The sequence below is a fragment of the Perca flavescens genome, chromosome 12 (genome assembly GCF_004354835.1).
Source record: "Perca flavescens isolate YP-PL-M2 chromosome 12, PFLA_1.0, whole genome shotgun sequence".
Taxonomy (NCBI): Eukaryota; Metazoa; Chordata; class Actinopteri; order Perciformes; family Percidae; genus Perca; species Perca flavescens.
Window position 1 is genome coordinate 10952177 of NC_041342.1, and position 19147 is coordinate 10971323.

The 19147-nt window shown below is 43.0% G+C and overlaps 1 protein-coding gene across 1 annotated transcript; it reads right to left on the reverse strand.

Moving 5' to 3' along the window:
• Positions 1–5092: 5092 nt before the first annotated feature.
• On the reverse strand, positions 5093–7196 carry LOC114565517 (transcription factor HES-1-B). The gene is made up of 4 exons (XM_028593615.1): positions 6736–7196; positions 6398–6493; positions 6204–6291; positions 5093–5808 (listed from the first exon to the last, which is right to left on the reverse strand). Exons 1-4 carry the CDS (start codon positions 6841–6843, stop codon positions 5357–5359), a joined length of 744 nt encoding a protein of 247 aa, XP_028449416.1. The 5' UTR covers positions 6844–7196; the 3' UTR covers positions 5093–5356.
• Between the last annotated feature and the right edge of the window lie 11951 nt (positions 7197–19147).

Consider the following 19147-nt stretch of genomic DNA (forward strand, 5'->3'; position numbering starts at 1 on the left):
TGAAGGAGCTGCTCAGTCTCGTCAGAGTGTCCTGCATGGGGTTGGACGTGTTCTCCATCAGGGATGATAGCTGGCCATCATCCTCCTTTCTCCCACCACCTCTACTAGATGGAAGAGGGCATCCCAGGGTAGAGCTGGCCTTCTTAACCAGTCTGTATAGGTCTGTGGCTTTCTTAAGTGTTCGCTCACATGCCAACAAGTATCCAAGTTATTGAAAAAGATGTATTGAATGTTTTTTATTTAATTTAGTATTTGATGGTGGAACCACACACACCTACATTGATGAATGAGCATGTGTTGATCGTGTGGCAATAGATAAAGAGAAGACATGGAGAGAACAACTACCCACAATTTTTTTTTTAAATCAAGGTTTATTTTTTATTTTTATTTTCAGTCATGAACAACACAGTTTATGCAGCAATCAACGGTCGCGTAGATTTGAACAAAATCCGTCCCACCCGTCCCACCCCCAGGTATCAGGCAGTTAAGAGTAATATGAATTACCAAGGGTTACGCACATCAACAATAAAAAGAGAAAGAATAAGAATAGAAAAAAAATAAATTAAAAAGAATAAAAATATATATTGCATATAAAGATAGTGGAAAGGAAAAAAAGAAGAAAAAAAGGAGTAAAATGCAGCAAGAATGCAAATTCAAGCAAAGGAGGATGTAGGAAGGTCAACTGAAATCAACTACCCACAATTCTAAGGAGATGTCTCACGTCCTTCTTCTCCCTTTACACCAGTGAGCACTTATGTTACACAAGTGAAGATAATTTAATTTAATATTGTATTTAAGATATATATCAAATACATACATTCAATTGCATGAACACATTTCATAATATTGACATAATTATAGCCTACTACTTAAATTAACATAAATTGAGCTATGGTTAAGGAACTTTGACTTTCCTACCCGGCCTCAACAGGGAGAAAAGGCTGATACCCAGGTGAGTGATGTTCCCTGTCAGGTCGCTCTCGATGACGCAGAGGAGTAGAAATTCCTCAGTATTTGAGGGAATACCCAGAATTTCTCTCGCCACCGAGTCAGTAGGCAGCGCCCAGGACAGGTCAGACCCCAAGGTCTGGGCACCAAGGTACTTGAAGCTATCACCCTATCCACTGGATACCCGTTGATATTAATGGGGCGTATCCTTTCCTGCTTCTTTTTTAGTCTTGCAGACATTCACAAGTAGGTTGTTGTCCTCACCAGTGCCTGAAATGGGCCAGTACTCGCTGGTACTGAGCCGGCACTTCTGATTTTTGTCCACATGAGTACCCTTACTTCTAATTGTTAATAACAGTATTATTATAAGGTTGATACATTAGACTGATATTTATACTAAAACAGGATATATTTCATGATTTATTGGGAAAAACCGAGCAATTCAATGTAAAATCAGATATTTGGCACCCCCATAACCCGAATGGAATGATCCTTTTGATTCATTTTCAGACACTGCAACGATTCGACTGTGAGATTGGCAGTGGAGTCAGACTCCTTAGAACGAATAGTCAACTATTCAGGGTCACCCCTACGAGATATACGTGTAAATATAAATATATCCAAGACATGTGATAATCATGTCATGCAACTGCAAAATTACGGTACTGGCACCTTTTTTGGTCTACTTTCAGGCAGGCCTTTTCATTGTTGTCAGCAAGCTTGATGATGGTGTTGGAGTCGAAAGTGGCTACACAGTCTGGCTGTGTGTGTGTGTATGTGTACAGGGAGTACAGCAGGGGACTCAGAACACTGCCCTGGGGTGCTCCGGTGTTAAGGATGAGGGTGGAAGAGGTATGCCCGCCCACCCTCACCACCTGGGGTCTGCCTGTCAGGAAGTCAAGGATCCACATGCACAGTGAGGGGTTAATCCCAGGTCCTTGAGCTTTGTGACGAGCCTGGAGGGAACTATGGTGTTAAACGCTGAACTGTAGTCAATGAACAGCAATCTAACATACTGGATATAGCGTGGTGTGGAGGATGTGTGCTGTATTGTCTTCCGTTAATCGGTTGGGACGGTAGCCAGACTGTAATGGGTCCACTGTGCAGGGTAGTGAGGAGAAGATGTAATCCTTGACAGGATGGTCTTGTTTTCTTGGGCAAAGGAAGGATTGTGGACTTCTTGAAGCACATGGGTATGACAGATTTATGTCACACCCATAAAAGTGAGACCCAAGTTGTAATAAACTAGAATTATCCTTTCAGCATTCTCTAATTCTTCTAAACTCTGTCAGGTTGACTCAGTCATGCCTCACACATGGTTTGTCAGATAGCCAAGCCCAAAAAAGTGAAAGTGAAAACAAGACCTCCACTCCCCCCCTCTCCGACGTTCAACATCTCCTCTGAAGATGTGCTGACGTGTGATGTAGAGCCAGAGCTACTCGGTTTTAATAGTCACACAATCATCACTTTGTGTGGGTCAAAAGTGATAAATTTTCCACTTCCAGTGTTAATGTGTCAAGCTGATACTAAATTCCCCCCCCCCGGAAGCTGCACTTCCACCACTATGTTGTTGAGTTTTTCAAAAACAACCAGCTAAATCAAAATGGATGAATCGGAGTGAAGGGACAAAGAGCGTTGTTCATTCACCGAAGATATCGAGTGCATAATCCATTCATTAGCCTTGATGTGAACCACCACTGACTACTTCAACCCCCATCAAGCACCATAACAACCCTAAGAACATTACTACGGCAATTCACTCACAGAGGCGGAGGCGGTGAGGGTTTCCGGTGAGTGTCGGGGGAGGGACGTTCTCTACAGGCAGGGAACCTGTCACTGTGTTTGTGAGGGGAGGCCATCAATCATCAATCATGGAGCACAGCAAAGGGGCAGGCCCTACCCTGCTTCATGTTTACTACTCTCTGCTTTATGTTTGAGAAAGATTCTGCCTCAAACTGGGGTTTTGATACGGGAGGGACAGGGGGAGGAATAAGAAACAATTAGACAAAAAAATTGAAAGAGGGGACCCACACCGGTAAACACTGCACATTTCCTCAAGTGTGGCTCTCGTCTATTGAAGCTCCTCCATCAAAACCACTCCAGGTTCTCCATCACATATAGGTGTAGGAGCAACCTGTCAGCACTTTACTGCTCCTCTTATCTGAACAGCCTGGCCTCAGAAAGCCTTTAAGAGCAGGACCTTTGGGTGTGGGAAACAATAAGCCTTGTTTAGCACAGTGAAAGTGACAGCATGGTCCTCTCCCCCCCTCCCAGCTATTAAACCTCTTCCTGGATAAACAAGGGGAAGGCCCTTTATGATGATGGAGAGGGTCACAAAGAGAGGAGCCATTGAGCCACTGAGGGGCCCGTCTTTGTTTTTGTGTTCAGGGTCTTCTCAAAGGACACTCTGATAGGAGGGGGAGCTCTTATTTTTGTCTTTTAGTCCTCCTTACTGCCAGTCTTCTCTCGGCTGTGCCAAAACAGAGATGTAAACTTAATTGAGTGTATCATTTGCACAAAGTGAGGAGTTTTAACAACTTTTAGAGTGACCGAGAGATGATTTGATTCACATTCACACGGATTCCTATGTTGAAATGCAATCTAATCTTAAAAACAATCTTTAGTATTTGCTCCTTAATAGGTTCGCATACAAACATTATTCACTCATTGGTGCAGACCTATTTCTCAGTACTTTGAGAAACAATAACGATTGAGGTACAATGGGTTATAATCCCTTAAATTCTATGAATATTAAACAAGGAACAAGCTAAAGTCATGGATTGTGTGAGCGTGTTTGCCTCTGGAGGTGCTACCGTTTGATGCTGTCAAAGGACGGCCCTGTCTTCTGGTGATGGGCAGCCAGGTCTATTGATGAGTTGCCAGATTTAAGGCAACATGCGGTTGGAGCTGCGTTGTCTTTGCAGTGTGAATGAGGGGCACCTGTGACCTCTGGTCACGCTCTGCTTGTGGCTTGCTGTGTGAGCACCACGCTCAGGACACACGCTGGGACTGTCAGCTCTTCAACTGTCCACTAAATGGACAACGAGTGGACTGGCTCTGCAGGGCTGCTGCTGATAAGCTATTGTTCTAAAAACACACTTATACATATACACACATATAATATAATCAAATTATATTGGATTTACAGACAGAAGATTTCCTTGGATTAGGGTGGCACATGAATCATGTTTGCAGCTGCTGCCGTGGTCCTGCTCGATGCCCTGCTATGCCCTGCACTGCTATTATTTCTAGTCGTAGTCACATTATCTTTATTGTTGCTAATGCCACTCTTCATCATACCAACTGCCATAATTATTAGGAATCATATTTCTGTATATCTGTATCAGTGTGTCTCTGTGTCCCAACCGGCAGCAGCAGATGGCCGCCCACCAAGAGTCAGGGTCTGTCCTTGGTTTCTGCCGGCTTAAAGTTTTGCCTCGCCGTTGTCGCACCAAATGCTTGCTCTTGGGGCGGGGGGAGGGGTGATTTTTGGGTCTCTGTAAATAAGAGTGTGGTCTAGACCTACTTTATCTGTAAAGTGTCCTGAGATAACTTCTGTTATGATTTGACACTATAAATAAAATTGAATTGAATTTCAGAATATCAGTTATTGCTCTTCTGGAGGCAGATAATGCAGGGACAACACCTCAAAAAGTAATACCAGTATCTTATTTAGCCTGGTCTTCATTTAGCCCTGTCTCGAGCTTCACCATCACATCCTATCTATTTCAGTATGATTTCCCATCTGGCAGGAGCCTGCCCCACCCTCCGCCCTGCGCCGACAGCACGCCTCCTGGGCTCAACACAACCTCTCAGGTTCCTTAGCTCATTTGAGAGGTATTTGTACTTCCAGGCAGAAAGCAGGTTTCCCTGTCACTGCAAAAAGGGGATGATCACGTGTGTCCAAGGCACACAGGATGAGGGGGCTATATTTAAACGGCTGCTGTACAATGGATGTTAATTGAAAAGACTTTCCACAGGTCTGAGACGAAGTCAAAATGTAACCTATACAGCATTTCTTTAAAAGGTAGCACGGGCTAAATGAATGGACATCACCGTGACAACCTGACGGGGGGTTTTGAGGGAGGGAGACATGACAAAGACGCCATTGCAGCAAACATTGTAGTAAACATAGAACATTTTTATTAATCTCAAAGAAATACAGTGCTTTTCAAGAGCTTTGTTAAGGATTTTCTCGACCTCCTGAGGCAAATGTGTTGTATCAAAAACAGAGAAAATCACAGCAAGCAATGAGGTCAAGAATATCTCTTAATGTCCATATATAAAAAAAAACACAAACGTGTGTAAACATCCCTCTCAAGTAGGTTTTGAAAACATTTACAAAATGTACAAAAATGTGTTTTATTGTGTGATAGTCCTTTCCCCCCCCCCAGTTGAGGTAATTTTCCTACCATGGTCTCCACACAGAGTCTGAGTTGACCGGAGGTGCAACAGGTGACACGTGATGGCTGTTTTGTGCACCAAGAGGCATGATAGCCGCACTGGGAACAAGAAAAGCAAACTGTCCATCCGGTGTCGGCACCACCTGGAAGCCACCGTACAGCTTCAGCGCTTCTGAGGAGGCGTGCATCGCTGAGCCACTTTTGCAAGGCATCTGTGGGGCGGAGGCGGCTGGAATCTGTGTACCGGTCTGCCCGAGTCTCGGGGCACCTGGGTGAGGTGCGTAGAAGTTCACGGCGTTGATTTGGCTCACGCAGGCTGCCAGGTGGCTGAGGAGACGAGTCCTCACCTCTGTGTTCACCCCTTCACACGTGGACAAGAAACGGGTGACCTCCCCTACGCACTCGCTAAACCCGGCTCTGTATTTACCCAGGACGGAGGGGTCCGTGTTCACAGCAGCTGGAGAGGAAAATACAAACGCGTGGATTAATATCAATGCACATGATATCGTAAGTAAGTTACAATTCCAGTAAAATGTAATTCCATCATTAACAGACATACTGATAATAGATAGCTAGATAGATAGCTAGATAGATTGTTGGGCTATACTGTGAAGTGAAGATTAGGAAATTAAGAGTTAAGAGAAATAATTGACAAATTGGCTAGCTCAAATAATGAACAAAACAGATTGTATTCATTAAGTTGAGGCCTTGTGAAATCAAGTCCTAAGGGCAAGCACACCAGCTGTGGGTGGGCAATAAATCTTGGGAGACCGTGGGAACATGTTTACCATCTAAAGTTAGACATCCAGAAGCACATCAACATGGCCACGGCCAGCATTTGTAGTTACATACCAGTCATCTGAAGTCGCTGCAGGTTCCTGAGGTGCTTCACGGTCATCTCAAGGATGTCCGCCTTCTCCAGTTTGGAGTGTCTGGAGCTCTACACGGACACACAAGTGAAGATTTAGTGCTGAGTTTGCTTCATTTGGGTTCCTAATTTCAATCCATCTTGGAATAAAGTCAAGATTTAGTGTTCAGCTGCTTACATCTTTCTTGAGTGCGTCCAGAATGAGGGTCTTCAGCTGGCCCAGGCTCTCATTGATGCGCGCACGTCTCCGCTTTTCCATGATTGGTTTGGAGGACTTGAAATAGAAAGAAAATACAGTTCAGATGAAGAACTTTGAAAAATAAAATTACAGATGGCCATCAAGGAAAACCCACTCGTATTTAAAAAAAATGTAAAATGTCTTTACGTCTAGCACACTCTCAATATAATCAGATTAAAAACAACTTCAACGCGTTTCGGCGTCCAGCCTTTCATAGGAAGTTACTAACAACAGATGTCAGACAGACGAGTATTTGCAAAACTTAACAGTTCTGATACCTTTCTGCTCTCTGTCAGACTCCGGGGCTTTTCGGGCGTGGAGTCCGCTCTTGTCGGTGTGGCAGCCACGGCGGATGGAGATGTTCTCTCTAAAGTACCGGCTGGCATCTTCAGGTTTACAATGTAAAAACTGTCCAAACAAATAACAAACAATAACCGAATGATGAACACAGCGCCGTGGGAGTGTGTCCCGTGCAGTGCAGCGAGTCCCGCCTTCTCCTGGCACAGCACTGAGCCCTTTACCGATGACAAATGTCACAAGTGACTCCTGTCTCCTCGCCAAGCTGACACACAGTCCGCTCCTGTTTCCACAGCCTCGGGGGTGTATTTATAGAGCCGGAGCCTGCACGCGAGCGGCTCGTGTGCGAGTTCCCCGGGTTTCATCAGTCCGTCCAATGGGCACGCGGGACACGGTGCCGGGGAGGCGACGGGCTCGTGCGACAAGGCGCTCCTATTGGCTAGCTGTCAGGATGCTGTTCCAAAGGAGAGTTCCTCTAGTTAAGAGGAAAAGTGGTTCTCCTGCAGCCAATCAGGTGGTTAACTCTAACAGGAGATAACCTGCTGCATTAAAGAGTGTCGACTAATTTAAATTTTTTTTATTTTACCTTTATTTAACCAGGAAGAGACTCATTGAGATTAAAAATCTCTTTTTCAAGAGGGTCCTGGCCAAGACAGGCAGCAGTAGGCCTCCACACATACAGTAGCCTACATACAAACACAAAATACGCAAAAAACACCAGAAACATAAAACAACTGACACAGCAAATCCCTCAAAGTCCACCACAGTCCTAAACACATCAGGCAAAACATCTGCAGCCAGATGTGGCTGCCTCCAAGTCAATCAACATCCGCTTAAAAGCGACTGATGAGACGAGCTCATTTTGTAAATTGATTTCTGTAAATTGTTCCAAGCAGAGGGAGCAGCAAACTTAAAGGCCTTTTTCCCCCAGCTCAGTTCTAACCTTTGGAACAGACAGAGGGAAAAGATCCTGATAACGAAGATTGTAAGTCCCGGTACTATTTACACTGATATAGGTCAGAAGGTAGGATGGAAGGAGACCTAGTAAGGTGCTACTGGGTTCATTTCAGTGGTGGAAGAAGTATTCAGATCCTTTACTTAAAGTGCAAATTATAAGAGAAATGTGCACTGTGCATTGCAAATTAAAAGTAATTATCTTTTTTTATATAAAGATAGTCAGTGGAAACGTTATTGCTTTACAGCATGCCAACTATCAGAAGGAGGAAGACAGACAGGGGAGTCCCATTTTCTGTGCTGGAAAGGGCTTCATTACTTAAAAACATGAAATGAATAGTCACAAGTCACAATTCTATCATGACTGATAGATAATATTTTCCATTTTGAGTATATGATTGATTCATTATGTATATTTTACATATGTTACAGCCTGTTACAACATGTTACGACCCTGTACACAGGGACGGTTGTAACAGTGGAGAGATTGTATTCAAATCTATTTTGCAACCTGTACATATTTCATAAAACTACTTAAATACATTGTTTCAGCAGTTGACAGATTGAAGTTTATAATATAACAATATTCCAGTGGAGATGGTTTTTGATGTATTGCTAAAAATTGCAAAAAGTGTTACAACTGTCCCTGGTCTCCCCTACTAATACTCTGTTGCAAGTAAAAGTCCTGCATTGAAAATTTTACTTAAGTAAAAGAATGTAAGTATCATCAGCAAAACATACTTAAAGTATTAAAAGTAAAAGTACTAAATGCAGCAAAATCCTCACATTTTAGAAACTGGAAACGATCCAAACAGTTGTGTCAATCAACTAAACGGTTGATTAATCTTCTGCTCATTGGGCATTATATCTTTATGCAATAAAATGACAAATTAATTACATATAAAGAATGTTTTTTTTTATCAGAAAAACATACAGTTTATAATTGCATGTCATCGGTTTTTCATCATATTTTTTCAACTAAGCCTAGTGTCTTTATTTTCAGATGTAGGCCACAGTAAAAAAACTGAATACACAGAAAATGGCCCACATAGATAGATAGATAGATAGATAGATAGATAGATAGATAGATAGATAGATAGATAGATAGATAGATAGATAGATAGATAGATAGATCAATATATTGATTGATAGATGGATTTTTAAATCCCAAACTGGAAAAAATTACAGCAGCAAGTTATGTTCCACATGTATTTTCATTTCACTTTTACTCTGTTGACAGCAGTTGACTTAAGGATTTTGGATCACCAACACTGATATAAGGTTGTCCAAAAAAGTCAAACTAACTTTGATGGATGTGGAGATGAACTAACCATCTGTTCGGCCTTTGCAACAGGACAGCTTGATTACATTTGTTTTCCTTTGTGTTTAGAGAAAGTCCCGCACACTGACCATTATGCAAGGAATAATTTATCCATCCGGTCAGGTAAATTCCTGATGAAGGTCTATAAGACCAAAACGTTGTATTTTTCCAAATAAATTATTGCTTGCGTAATGGTCAGTGTGCGGGACTTTCTCTAAGCTTTTGATCTGCTATTTTTGATCATATCCTACGCACCTGCCCAACAAAAGAGGTGTGCAAAAAAAGCTTTCCTATGTTTTCCTGTGTGTTGAATTAAATATTTTAAAAGATTTCTAGATACATTACTTTTATGTACTTACCACTGTGGATCCAACAGGTTCTTCATATCTGAGTGCGTCTCTATTGCACACATTTTAACAATTTAGTTAGGCTAAGTCCACTTGAAGGGAATAATTTACAGGGACATAAATATTAAAGATGGAGTTAAATACATATACAATACCATGGGCCGCTGGCATACAGCAGGTTTTCATAACACACACACACACACACACACACACACACACTTTTCCGATTGAGTGCTTCAGACTTGGAGGTGAAGACACACTCCAGGCCTGATGTCCAGTGAAGAAGAAAATCTGTGCCACACTCAGCTGTCCTGTCGCTGCCATGAACTCTGACACCTCCCGTCTGTCGTCTCAGGTTGGGGGCAGGAACCAAAGCTAAAGAGCTCCTTCAGACGGGGGCTACATCTAGCTCACCCAGTAAGAGCGTTCGCCCCATGTGGGCTGAGTCCTGCAGCGTCGTATGGGTTCAAATCCGACCTGCTGCCCTTTGCTGCGTGTCATCCCCTGTCTCTCTCCCCCTTTCATGTCTAGCTACTTTCTAAATAAAGGGAAAAGCCCCAAAAAATTATCTCAAAAAAAAAAAAAAAAAAAGTTACTTCAGACCACGTGAAGACCCACAATCATTCAGTTGATATTTGAATAAACGAGAAGTGTTTATCTCCAAAGTATTTTACTGTATTTGTTTTGTGAAAAATGAGAACCTGAATTGTTATTTGCTAGTAAGGTTGTTGTTTTTTTGTCCATACAGCAAATGACAGAATTGATTCATTGACAGTTTATAATAGCAGTTGAATCTGTTAGATTTAAATAATAATAATAATAATAATAATAATAATGTCACAGCTTGAATTATAACCTATAGACATACTTTGATACAAAGATAAATCTACAAATCTACAATGCATATGAGTTCATCGTAAGGGCCTGAATAATAATGTTTGTGTATCTAATATAAAACTTATATTATTATTGTTTTTTTTCTTTTTGTCTTGAGGTAACCATGGCACCATTTTAACTCCGATGATATGCTTTAATAGCTCTTTTCTTCTAGTTACTGTACAAAAAACATCAGATTCGTCAAACAGACATTCATCAGCTGCTTTTTATTGTATTGCACGGAAAGGGCAAAGTGTACAAAATCCTTCGCACATATTGTTTTTGCACATAACACTGAGCATAAAATATTTAATTTAGATACCTCTTTTTCTTGACTAAATTCACAACTGAACTGCGTTCTATGGTTGTTACACGCAAGAATTAGTTTTTGCATCAACACTAACATTTAGAAAAGGTTTTGGTCAAGGATAATGAGATAGAAGGAATAAGAACTTAAAATGAGGCTGCTTTCTGTTCATTTGCAAGATTGTAGAACTAAAAAAAAATAAAAAATACAGAGGATGTAGTTTCTGTCCTCGATTTTAGACATCAGAGGTGTCTTTTCCTTGTTTTTCTTTTTTAACGCCTTTCATTCTGATTTGAAGCTCATTGTTTTTTCTGTGGAAAGTATAAAATGCACTATGAAAAAATAATTGTTGACTGTAGTAGTGTGACCATTGCATGAATAAAACGGGCACATGTGCTGCTTGTTGAATAGTCCCACTGATATATAAACTGACAGACATCTCGGTCTGGCCCAGGTTTATCATGGGATGCTTCTATCCTCCCCGATAGACCCTAAACGCTCTCCGTAAAGCTCCTAAATCCTCAGAGGTGAAATGACCCTCAAAGCCGGGTCAGCGGTTGCATCCATGGCTTCCTCTCTGTGTGAGCAAGACAACTTCAAGCGCCACTGGCTTCTTGACCCGAGTCAATACCACATTTAGTCAAGTCAAGCCGAAATAGGTCGAACCTGTTTGATAACTAAACTCATTATAAGATTAGTCAACGCTAAACAGAAGTGACCATCAGTGTAGCATTGAAAATGCTACTTAATTAAACGTATGTAAGTGTCATCAGGAAAATGGACTTAAAGTATTAGAAGTAAAAGTACTCAATGCAGAACAATTAAGGTAATTAATTAAAAGTTGTGTGTTTAATGGTCTAATCATTTCAGCTGGACTTGTAGGCCGTTATATTTTTGGCGTTTCATCTATTTATTTTTTGGGCATTTTTAGGCCCTTATTGAGAAGACAGCTGAAGACATGAAAGGGGAGATAGAGGGGGAATGACATGCAGCAAATGAGCAGCAATAAACCTGTATACATGGGCGCCCACTCTACCAACTGAGCCATCCGGGCGCCCCGACATTGTATATTATAAACCTCATGTGTTTTCTGTGCAAACATTTTAATTTCAATAAATCAATCAAACTTTATTTCTAGAGCACTTTAAAACAACCAAAGTTGACCAAAGTGCTATACAGAAGAATAACTAAGACATAAAGTACATAACTCACAGTCGATTGAGAACAACTTCTCATTCGCAACGACGACCTGATCACATTCACACCTGGAAGCTGCCCAAACAACCCCAGTCTGATCTGCTGGAGCGGTTGGAGGCTGAGGGCCTTGCTCAATGTGGTGAGGGAGGGACAAGCGCTGCTCTCTCACTTTCCCCACCCAGATTATTTCTGTTGGTCTGGCGATTGAACCGGCAACCTCCCGGTCACAAGAAAAGGCTCAAGTAAAGTACAAGTACCTCAACATCTGTACTTAAAGGGATACGCCACCTTTTGTTGAAATAGGGCTTATCACGGTCTACCCTGGCATTTTTTGTCTCATAGCAAGTAATTAGGTTTTTTTTTTTTTGTTGGCTCACTTTTACTCACAACATGCTAACAACATAGGATTCCATTCACTATGCTAAGCTAACTAGCGGCGGTGTTGCACCGGACTAAAACAATGCATGCACAAAAAATGCGTTGGCCCACCTATCTACAGCTAGGGGGATCGCGATAAGCCCTATTTCAACAAACGGTGGCGTATCCCTTTAAGTACAGTACTTGAGTAAATGTACTTAGTTACATTCCACCACTGGATATTTTTGGAATAACTCATAACTCATCCTCAACAGGATAGGAGGACGGTGGGTGTTGCTCTCATGACCAGAACATAAAGACAGTGTTGTACTTGTTATTGAGGTTTTGAGGATAAACTCAAGACACAAGAACCCCCCCAAAAAAATTATTGCTTTTCCCCAAGTAAAAGTTTTCTCTTTTTCAGGAAAAGAGTGAGTGGGGAAGTGATGCTGTTGTATCTGTGGCCAACCGTTCTCCTGGGATCCCTTAAAGTGCTGAGTTAATCTTCTAACTGGATGTTTCAACACGATGCTCCTTTGAAACAAACTGGGGTGGTGTTGGCGCAGTGGATAGAACGCATGCCTATGCCTCCCTGAGCAAGACACTTAACCCCTAGTTGCTCCAGAGGCCTGCAACCTCTGATATACAGCAATCGTAAGTTGCTTTGGATAAAAGCGTCAGCTAAATGACATGTACTGTAATGTAATGAAACAGACCGAGGTTCTGCTCCCTGCAGATGAGAGGGTTTCTGGAGAAGAGGCCACGCAACAATAAATTACATCCCATCAGTCCTGTTTTCAGTGGGCCTGCTGCTCCGCCACAAACAAGCCTTTATTGTGCGGAGGACGGCGATGTGGACATGAGGTTTATAGCACAGCTGTGATCTGTATCAGACCTGAAGGGAAACTCCCGAGGGCCAAGGAAGGGGTTGGAAAGCTGTCAAGGTCCAGCATGTGACTGATAGCCACAAGTTGATTGAAACGGGGGGCAGGACGACCAGGTCAGTCCTTCCTTAGCTTAAACTTCCATCCAAACAAGATCAATTTAGTCATGTGTAAAAGACGCCTATTCTCAGATAGCCACGTCCTTATTCTATTTAATTAACTCGTCATCTAGTAGCTCTTGTATGCGTTTTATCCCTATGAGGGCACCAGGATCATCTGCACATAAAAACAAAGAACTTGGTTGCTTTCACCTTATAAAATAATGTGATTGAGGATCAAATGAGCCTGGGAGCAGTCTCGTATAAAGTACCTGAAAGCAATATGTGAGTAAAAGTTCAAGAATCTTACCAGAAAATGGCTTTGCTAGAAGTTCAGAATCAGAAAAGGTTTTATTAGCACACTAAGTACACTTATGTGGAATTTGCCTTGGTGAAAGGTGCATACATAAACAAACAAACATATTAAACATTAATATGAATCACCTTTTAGAATATTACTTAAAAGTATCTGTCTGTATGTAAGTATCAAAAGTAATTTTCTGATATTAAATGTTCTAAGTAAAAAAAAAGAAACTTTGATTATGAACTTTATTGTGGCTACCTTATTATAAAGCATAATATTCAGGGTTTCCACACCTTCTTAAACATCCGTTTAAAAAGTCTTTTCCGGGACTTTCCAGGCACAATTTCTCCAAATGAAAGGACCAAATACTGCATATTTCGACAGAGCTGACATTAACAGAGAGATAAAGAGAAAAAGAATTTTCATCTTGTTGCAATGAAAAATCTTGCAATCTTGCAACAGGTGTGATCTTCATCACTGTTCACCGAGTCCATCACTGTCGTCGGGGTGGTCATCGTCTTCGTATTTCATTTTGCAGTAACAAAGATGCTCAGGGGAAATCCGAGTAAAAGTATACATCTTATTTAGGGAATGTAGTGGAGTGAAAGTTTACAGAAATATAGGCTAAATAACAACTTAAAGTACAGACAATAAAGTATTTGTACTTTGTTACATGACAACACTGCCTGGGAGTTACGGCAGCATACGTCGTGGAGATAACATTGACAGACTGCATGGTATAACTGACAAAACGTCCCAAGAAAAGGGACTCAAATTTGACGAAGAAAACTCTAAGCAGTGGCAGAGTCTCCACACAGCTGCCACACTCCTCTCCATCTTCACCTGGTCTGGAAGCTGTGCCCCCCCCCGCGTTCTCCACCCAGCCGCCATGCACCACCAATGCGGGCAGTGAAATGGCCATCCTCATCATCAAACACTGCCGAGCTTGGTCTTTCAACTGCTGGCATGAAAACATCTCAGGCCATGAGGGGAAGGCACAGACACAGGGGATCACTTAAACATCTCATCCAGCGCTCCACTCGCTCTCCGTCCCTCCTTCTCCCTTTGAATCTCCCCCCCACCTTACAGAGGGATGGAGGGAAGGAGGGGGGCCCTCCCTCCCATAGCAACTCCCAGCCCCCCCCCGGCTCTGCATGCCCGCCTTTTGTCCCCCTCCCCAACAGCAGTTTCTGCTCCAGAAGCCTTAGACAAGGCCTCCATTAATTGCGGGCCTGTGTGGAATACACGTGGGACAATGGGCCCAACAGAGTGTCCGGCCCCCAGACAAGGCTGGAAACAAGTGGTACAGGAATCCGGCAGAATAGACTCGTCCTGGCTGATGTCACTGAATACATTTACCTACCTCAGAGCGCATTCACTCTGCGCTTTGTTTTATTTGGACAAAAAAAAAAAAAAAAAAAAAGAAGGGGAAAGGGGTGGGGGGTAGTGGTATGAATGGCGAAGAGAAGCTGGAAGGGGGGGCTCAAGGATGGGAAATAACTGGTTGCCATGGTGACGTGCTGAATCAAAAATATGGTCGAGTTTAGCGGAGGCAGAGATGTAAAAAGGGTAGAGGGCGTTAGATTAAACCCTGCGTGAGATAAGAGAAGGCTGAAAACAGAGGTTTAGTTTTTATAGCGTCTTCAGCCCTGTTTATACGGCAATGAAGAGCGCATAAAGGAGCGGGAGATTAGGAGACTCATCTAGGCTCATGTTTGTCAACAACAACCTGAGTAGAGCTTCAAGTCAGCTTATTCCAAGTCAGTACACCAGCAGAGAGGATGCTTAAATATGGCAAGGGAAGCTGCGGAGGAATAGGGGACCATAGCAACTGGTATTTCAGCATAACAACCTGCCATCTGTCACCTAATGTGGTGGGTTCTTTCTTAAAAAAAAAAAAAAAAAAAAAAAAAGCCAGCATTTAGATCTTCAACTTGGAGGCAAAGGCAATGAGACTGAAGTCTTATTGAACTCTGGGTCTCCCCCTTTGAAAAGGGAACCCAGTCATCGCCTTATCCCTCATCAAATTGAGAAAAAAAAAACGCTTTTGGAGATTCTAAGAGAGGCCTCACATTTAATTTTTAAAACCCAGACATGAAAGTGTTCCCAAACTACATTCAGCAGTGGAAAGTCTTTAAAGGACTAGTTAGCATGTAGATTATATGCATTTCAGTGCATTGTCAAAGTATCTAAGTGTATTTACATGTTAATATGTTCAGGGATACTATCGTGTTGAAAAGGTATTGGGGGGGGGGAGAGGTTGGTTAACTGTGTATTTTCTCTCGGTGGACCATGGGAATGTGATTTCTTTGTGCCATCGAGGTTCAAAGACATTCCTGTAAGGCCATGGATATTATGAGCATTGATTCCCCGCAGCAAAACAACCTATGAACCTGTTGATCCTGGCATCAAAATGAGCCTCTCATCCATATATACTGTAAAGTTACAAGGTTCAACGTTAAGGGCTTTTTCACTTGCCCAAAGTCTATTTTTACTGGCTCTTATACAAGTCTTTTTTTATTTTTTATTAGTGGTTATCAAATAATGACAAAGACTCAAGTACACTCTTATATTTGACCTGACTTGCCTCAGTTTATGTAAAAAGAACTGGCAAGGCTTCGGAGGAAGGGTTGTCCAAGAGATGCTGCTTGCTTTTACAGTATCTCACAAAAGTGAGTACAACCCTCACATTTTAGTAATTTAAGTATTTCATTATATCTTATATATAACGCTGAAGAAATTACACTTTGCTACAATGTAAAGTATTAAGTGTACAGCTTGTGTAACAGTGTAAATGTGCTGTCCCCTCAAAATAACTCAACACAGCCATTAATGTCTAAACCGCTGGCAACAAAAGTGAGTACACCGCTATGTTAAATTCCCATAGAGGCAGGCAGATGTTTATTTTTAAAGGCTTTTATTTTGATTGGCATGGTTTTATGTCGGTTAGCCTATAGCTGGTTTGATTTGCTTTGAGAGATGATTTTATGGAAAGTACCCCATGCCAATCTCTAGGTATGGTGAAGGCCATGTGATGATGTGGGGCTATTTTAATTCCAAAGGCCAAGGGAACTTTATTAGGATGCATAGTATCCTGGATCCATGAAATAACTGCCCTTTAAAAAAACTGGCTCTATTTTTCTTTCTTTCTGATGGACAAAAGATGGTAGAATTGGTTGTTTTATATCAGCGTCATGCCAAAAAGCTTCAACAAGAGCCCTGCTGATGCACTTTTCATGCGGTGCTTATCCTTATCCAAGATTAGTCCATATCCCATGAGTGTGTTTGCATTTGGATTTATGAATGTGAAGATGGCCCATTCTTGCCACTGAAGATGACTCACAAGACCAGCATTTTGGCCACTTAGGCGGTGAAAGCAGCCTGGGGGATGCCCTTTCAGCACTCGAGGACCTCTGGCTGAGTCCCCTTCACACGGGAGATCAGCCTCACTTGGGAAAAAAAAGTCCCTGGTCTTTACGGGGGGGGGAGCTGTCCTGAGCGATGGCGCACTCCTTGTCCCAGGGCCTCCCTTCTTCACCTGCTGGCTTAGTGCTCATCACTTATGCACATAATCCCTGGTTAGTGCATGTGATCCACCAGCCCGGGCCCAGGCCCCTGGCCCCCGAGCCTCCCCTGCTCACATGCTTGCTGGGTGGCTCCTGGGTGGCCATGGCAACTCTCATCTTCTCATGACAGTTAGGCTTCAGTCATGGCTCTAAGTCCCTCTTCAGCGTCTGTGTCTTTTTCTGTCCGCTGCTTTCTGTCTCCTAAAGCCCTCCTCTGTTTGTGTATTGCTCTATCTATGGCTCTCTGTGTCTCTTTTCTCCCCGTGGCTGTTCCCATGCTTTGGCCCAGCTGAGCCTGAGAAACCGGCTATAACTCAGCAACAGTGTGGCACCTAAAGGGGCCACAAAAGTGCATTAATGCTATTCTGGTATACATTTAAACTACAGATTGTGGACCAAATAAAGGCCTGACCTCTGTTTTATTGTGAGTCTGATCTGTAAACTGAGATTGTAAGATACACTTGTGCACTTCTTTTCAGCGTGGTCACTCCAGGCCTCTGAGTGCAGATCGTCTTACCCCCGACGCAACCCTGCAGCCTCAACCATTAGATCGTTTAAAGTGCTGAATATCGCACGGGCCCTAGAGAGCGAGAGCAAGAGAGGCAACCCCGGCAATGTTGCGTGGCCCCACACTAACAAGTGTCACAGTGATCCGGGCCGGTCCTCCCCCTGTGTGAACGCCATGTGAGAGGCGGCCCCATCCATGCCCCTGTCACCTCCGCACAAGGCCTTCCATTGACTTCTAACCTGTTGAGGGACCATGGGAGACAAAGAGCCGCGGGGCGGGGCCCGTCCCTCCAACAAGCCTGTGAACAAACGTTGACACGGCTGCAACTGTCCACCCCCTGAATCACTGAATTTATTGACCAACCACAGAGCCCATTCAGGCCTGGAAGGACTGATAAAGGAAGGGGGACAGGGATGCCATGAAGACCCGGGGAAGGAGCCATGCTTAGGGGACAGGAGGGAGGAGAAGGGCTTTGTGACCGTCTGGTGGGTCACAGACCTTTTACCAGACGTGGGTGCCTTTGTGTCATCTGTAAAATGAGGCCAACCATAAGTGAGCATCAGGTGGGCCTTGTGTCCCGACTATAAATCAAGACGAGGGCCTTATGAGTGTCCAACAACCTTCAGAGAAGCTGCAGCGGATTGACGTCTGTGAAGAACTTTGTGAAGAATAAGTGAAAGCATGTGTGCGTCAACAGGCACATTGAGAAAGCACCTGAAATGACCATTTTTGGTGCCCAAAAGTTGGTAACTGTGGCCGTCACTCTACAACGTATTCTAAGCGGGTCTGATTACTCTGTGGGGAGCGTCGTGAGTAAAGGAACAGTAAACAAAGACTGTGTGCATAGGCCCAAATCTTGAAAGTACACGACTCAGACAAAAAAACGTATGGGTAAAAGAGAAAGGAGATGGAGTCCAAAATGTTTGAAATAGCACACGTCTGAGCACAAGCTTGAGAAAATCTTTTTGAGCGAGTAGCTGGCTGTGAGGAAGAAAGGCTGTGTGTTTTAGCTTCTTTATGTCTCTCCACCACTCTCCATCTGTTGCTCCGCCGATACAAAAGGAATACAGCAAGACAGTACACAAAAACCCATATTGCTTTGTGGAGAGGCAACACTATCCAGCAAACTACATCGCAAACACGGATCGAAAAGCAAGACATCCTCGGCTCTGTACACACCAGTGTTTACTGAAAAGATGATCCGCGCAAGTCAGGGAGACACACATGAATTCATGATGCCTCCTCATCCTCATCATGAATATTCCCAAAAAGGCTCTTCCCTGATCTGTGGGAGATTCTTTTCTTTTTGGTACAAGCATGGACCCCCTTTCCCCTTATTCACAGTCCCCCCTAAATCCACCCATTCACTGCCTGTAGGCCCTGATCTCCACATGAAATGATACCCCTCTTTCTCCTCCACTCTCGCGCCTTTAAGCGCCCATATGCCAGGCAGCGAGGAGGCTGGGAAAGCCCATAATTGATCAGTAAGTCTTGGCTGAAAAAGTGTGACCAAGGTCAGCCCCCCACGAAGCCCGCAAAAGTGGCTTAAGATACAGATTTATTGGGAAATGTAATGGGAGTTCTGCAGAGCAAACACGGGGGATGTGTTAGCGGACACTGAAAGATTTTATTGAAATAAGTACAAATACTGTATTACAAATCTTTAAAAACACT